This window comes from Cimex lectularius, unplaced genomic scaffold (genome assembly GCF_000648675.2).
Source record: "Cimex lectularius strain Harlan isolate CLEC.00 unplaced genomic scaffold, Clec_2.1 scaffold132, whole genome shotgun sequence".
Taxonomy (NCBI): Eukaryota; Metazoa; Arthropoda; class Insecta; order Hemiptera; family Cimicidae; genus Cimex; species Cimex lectularius.
Genome location: NW_019392772.1, coordinates 560,393 through 564,824, shown reverse-complemented (window position 1 = coordinate 564,824; position 4,432 = coordinate 560,393). Strand labels below are relative to the sequence as shown.

The 4,432-nt window shown below is 30.5% G+C and overlaps 1 protein-coding gene across 1 annotated transcript; it reads left to right on the top strand.

Annotated features, from left to right (window-relative positions):
* The first annotated feature begins 390 nt into the window (after positions 1–390).
* LOC106662112 (pro-corazonin-like) lies at positions 391–943 on the top strand. Its single transcript, XM_014385921.1, has 3 exons — positions 391–423; positions 490–672; positions 748–943. The coding sequence occupies exons 2-3, from the start codon at positions 499–501 to the stop codon at positions 838–840; spliced, it is 267 nt and encodes an 88-aa protein (XP_014241407.1). The 5' UTR covers positions 391–423; positions 490–498; the 3' UTR covers positions 841–943.
* Positions 944–4,432: the final 3,489 nt, after the last annotated feature.

The window sequence follows — 4,432 nt, the reverse complement described above, 5'->3', positions numbered from 1 at the left end:
GATCAAATATTAGAATTAATCTTCAAATTTTATATTGATTTTTTTTTTCAAGGATTGATATTTATAACTTTGTTAGTGTTATTTGAAGATGAAAGGAAAAAAATAATTGGCAAGATATTCATTGTTTTATGTTTCTATTATTTTTTTATGTCTTTGTTGTAACTGTTTATTAATATCTTTTGAAAAACAATTCAATTTTGAGTGATACTGGGCTACGTTTGATGTAGCATCACAGAAAATATATAATTTTATTTTAAGGTAAATCACCTTTTGTTATTGACACCCTATTCATCTTCTTTGAATAGCACATTGTTACAATAATAATTACCATGTAATTTTCTAAAACCCTCGCAATTTCTTCCTATATAAAGGTCTGGGGTAGCGAGGAAGCTTTCATTCGACGAGCAAGTCTGAGCAATAACGGTAAGATCAGTATCACTGTTTCGCACATCAATATTTTTCACTTATATCTAATTGTTTCATTGGCAGAATTGCAAAATGAAATTCGTGATCACTATGATCCTGGCGATATGCCTATTTGCATCAGTTTTTGGCCAGATGTTCCAGTATTCAAGAGGATGGAGGAATGGTAAACGGTCCGGTGAAGTCATGAAGGAATCATCATGCCAGCTTCTACTCAGGTCTTTACTTGATAACAAACCAGTTTCACAGGTATTAAAACTATTTTGTTTAAAATTAATTATTAAATCAAAATTGGATTCTACATGTATGTTTAATTCATTAAAGATCAACTCGCTTTGTGATTGGTGCTATGAGCAGAAGCAGACGTTGTTGCCGCTCAGACAAGAAGTTGCTGGTACAGATCTTCAAGACAAATAGTTCATTCAATAAAAACATAAACCAAAGTTTAAAAAAATGTATCCCCTTGATATGATATATTGTAATATCTGTAGTTAATTTAACATAGTTCAATTCAATAAAAAGCTAGAAAATTAAATATGTTTTTTACTCATTCCTCCATGTACATACATACATATATATATATATATATATGTAACAGGAGCAATACTGATCAAATCAATTTTCAAACAGAAATATCTGCTAAAATAATATGATAACATGATGTAACATTTATTAGTACAAAGTACAAACAAACAATAATTTGAAATCAGTATACATTTTTATCGAACGAATAATGCGATAATGACGTGATATAATCATAGAAATCTGTCTGGTTATTAAGTCAATATATGTTAAGAACTCTACCAGTAGTGCCACTGACAAATGGACACATTACAATGCCATCACAACCCTTAAACCCATTTTGAATGTATTTTTATTACCAAGCTGGAAATTGCAGGAATTTAATTATTTACTATTTTTAAATGTGTAATAAATATTAAACGCAGATTGCGGGTGCTAGATTGAAATTTAAAACAAATTGACTTTCTTGACACAAACATTTACAAATACAAAGTACAATTCACATAATAAGTAGAAAATCGGTATAAATTATTGTTATCAAAGTAGCATTGATAAAATGGAGACATGATCATTGTAATATCTGTGTTAATTATCTTCAAGATTTCTCACAACTTGCGATGAGACTGGCAAATATACAGATTACAACTTAAAATTGGCGAGTGATAGACTGAATATGCCGAATCAATTGATAATAAATTCTTTTCCTGTGACTTAATCTTAAAAATATTTTTTTATTATATGAATATTTTTATATGAAAAGGGGGGCATCAGTGGTCGCAACAGTTTAGGCGTTGACGTGGTGCTCGTCACTGTAAGGTAAAGGTTCGAATCAGTGGCCCTGCCTTTGCATATACATACATACTTACAAATGGTAAAAGAAAAAAAAAGTTATAAGTTATTAAAGTTAGTTATTTTTATTTATTTGCTTTTTATGCTACATACTTTACTGTAATCTGTCAAGAATCATCATGTTACTGACAATAACTTAATTTTAGTTTGATCATTTACCATCATTTTGGTCTGACAATTCTTACTTGTTTGACGCTACCCAGCCAGAATGGCCAAATCAAACAAAAAAGATCACCAACATGAATGGCAATTGAAATTTTCACTCTTCAAACTCAAATTTAAAATTGAATTAGAACTGTTTTGATGAAAATCTGGCTGACACTTGGTATGAATTAACAAAAAATTAATAAAGCCCTTTGATATTTATTTTTTTGTTTAACTTTTCTACCAGTTTTATTTTGTTTTAAAAGCTTTTGTAGGAGTTGCCGAGTGTTGGTCCAACAAAACTGTTCATAAAATCCAACAAAAAATAAAAATAAATGAGTATTCAACAAACAGAAAATACCATACCTTGATGCAGAACATAAAAAATTGACTTATGAGTTTTCCTTCTCGAAGGTGGGATAATAGGTCATGTAAAAAAAAAAGAAGTTTCTCTTTCAATCCGAAACATTGATTGAAAGAAAAACTGGTTGTTGTTTTTTTTTTAGATGACCTATTATACCATCTTCGAGAAGGAAAAATCATAAGTTAAACTGTTGAGGTCGAAATATAAGAAAATAAAAATTGATAATATGTAGTACCAGTAACATACATAGCAAACACTTAAATTTCTAGTGAAACGTTTTGATTAAATCTGGGTTAACCTATTCAGTCAACAACCCTTTTTTATTCTACGGAGAAAATTAGTGATGATTATGGTAGGTAATAAATAATGTATATATGTTTAGTTTCTGCCAATTTCGCCTTTTCGCGTTTTCTTTGCGTTTTTCTTAATCTTTTATGTCCATTGATTTATTTAATGTATGATAAATAAAAAACAAGAATTGTACGTTACAATATAAATAAAGTACTTTACCATTGGTATATTTAAAACCATTTAATTGAATAATTCTGTTTAAATAAACATTAATCATTTGGGGAAAATCCTTGAATCACGTTAAGGTTTTCCCAGTATTTTCAATTTCTGTAATTTTCTACCCGGTTGTGAGAATAAGATCTAGATTATAATGATACCAAATTAAAATATTTACAACCTGCAGTACATAATTAATAAAATATTTGTGTGCGAGAAAAACGGTGCTTCTGGCAGCATCAAAAGTTCGAGATCCTTCAAGAAAGGAAGAAGGGATCAGTGAAGAAATTAATGTCACGATGCATTGAGACGATTTTAGGAATAAATATCAATAATAATGGATGTTGGATGTTCCAGGATATTTTTTTAATTATTATTATTGAAACTACACGTTTTTAAGGACTCAGTTGCAAGTACATATTCTACAAGTAAAAATACATAAAAAAATAATATAATAGCAATCTGTTAAAAAACAATTATGGTTCAATGAAGAAACTATTATTTTCGATATCTTTTAATTGTAATATTTTTTCCCAGTAATTTTGATGACTTTTAAAACAAGCGAAAGCATAGCCTAAGCAGAAAAAATCAGATAAACATGAAGCAATTCCAATAGGTTGTACAGAAAATTGGGAGTTAAAATTTAGGACATTTCATTAAATAAAATGAAAATTTCCATTTTATAGTGAAGAACGTGGATTATTAAGTACCCGCTACCTTTACAGTTTATTGCTTGATGTATGCATTTTTTCTAAATAGATGCTTAAAGAGCTAATTCTGCACGAAGGAAAAGGAACGACACAGCTGGATCGAAAAAATTCACAATCAAAACTCATTTTAAAAAAATCTGTTTTTCAGTCAAGAAAGAAGTTTATCCAGTACACTTTGTATCCAGTACTTTGCTGAAGTTTTCATAAGGGGGAGGGCAGCTAAAGGCAAAAAGAATCGTAATACAAAAAACCCTAGGCGCCAGGGAAAAAAAAAAGCTCGACATCAATTGAGTTTTAAGAATGTGACTTGTTTACCTTATAACCTTTTTGTTTGTATACGCTTAATTTATAATTTTTTGTCAACACCTTAATTTTTTTAAATACATGGATGACTGTATGATTTTTGACAAAAAAAGCTTTAATTAGGCCGCAGAACGTAATAGTTGCTTGGATCTCATCCATGGCTGCAGGTGTCTCTCGTTGGTCTCGTACCAGTGTATATATTTTAATACGTGATGAATTTTTCATCGAAGTCCTTATGTAATTTATGTATATGTATCTCTACTCTTTTTTTTAAAACATTGGACGCCTGTCTGTTTTCAAGGAAGTAACACAGTCAGGGTAAAAAGAATGGATGATTTCAAAATCAAGCAAGCTTTAGGAGGGACGGTACAGTCACTGTAGTGGCTGAACCATTCGCCTGCACCTTCTGCATCCAATAGCGTCATTGCATCATGGTCGCAAGGGCGTTGATGCTCTTTGGTCATTGCACCGTCCGTCGTTTATGAAACCGAAAAACAAATCTAATCGCGTACATTGGACAAGTCCGATAAACCAAAGACGATATGAAGTGGGTGTATTTGACAGTCTCTTTGAAGAATTAAGATGCCATGAAATTAGCATTCAACGGCAG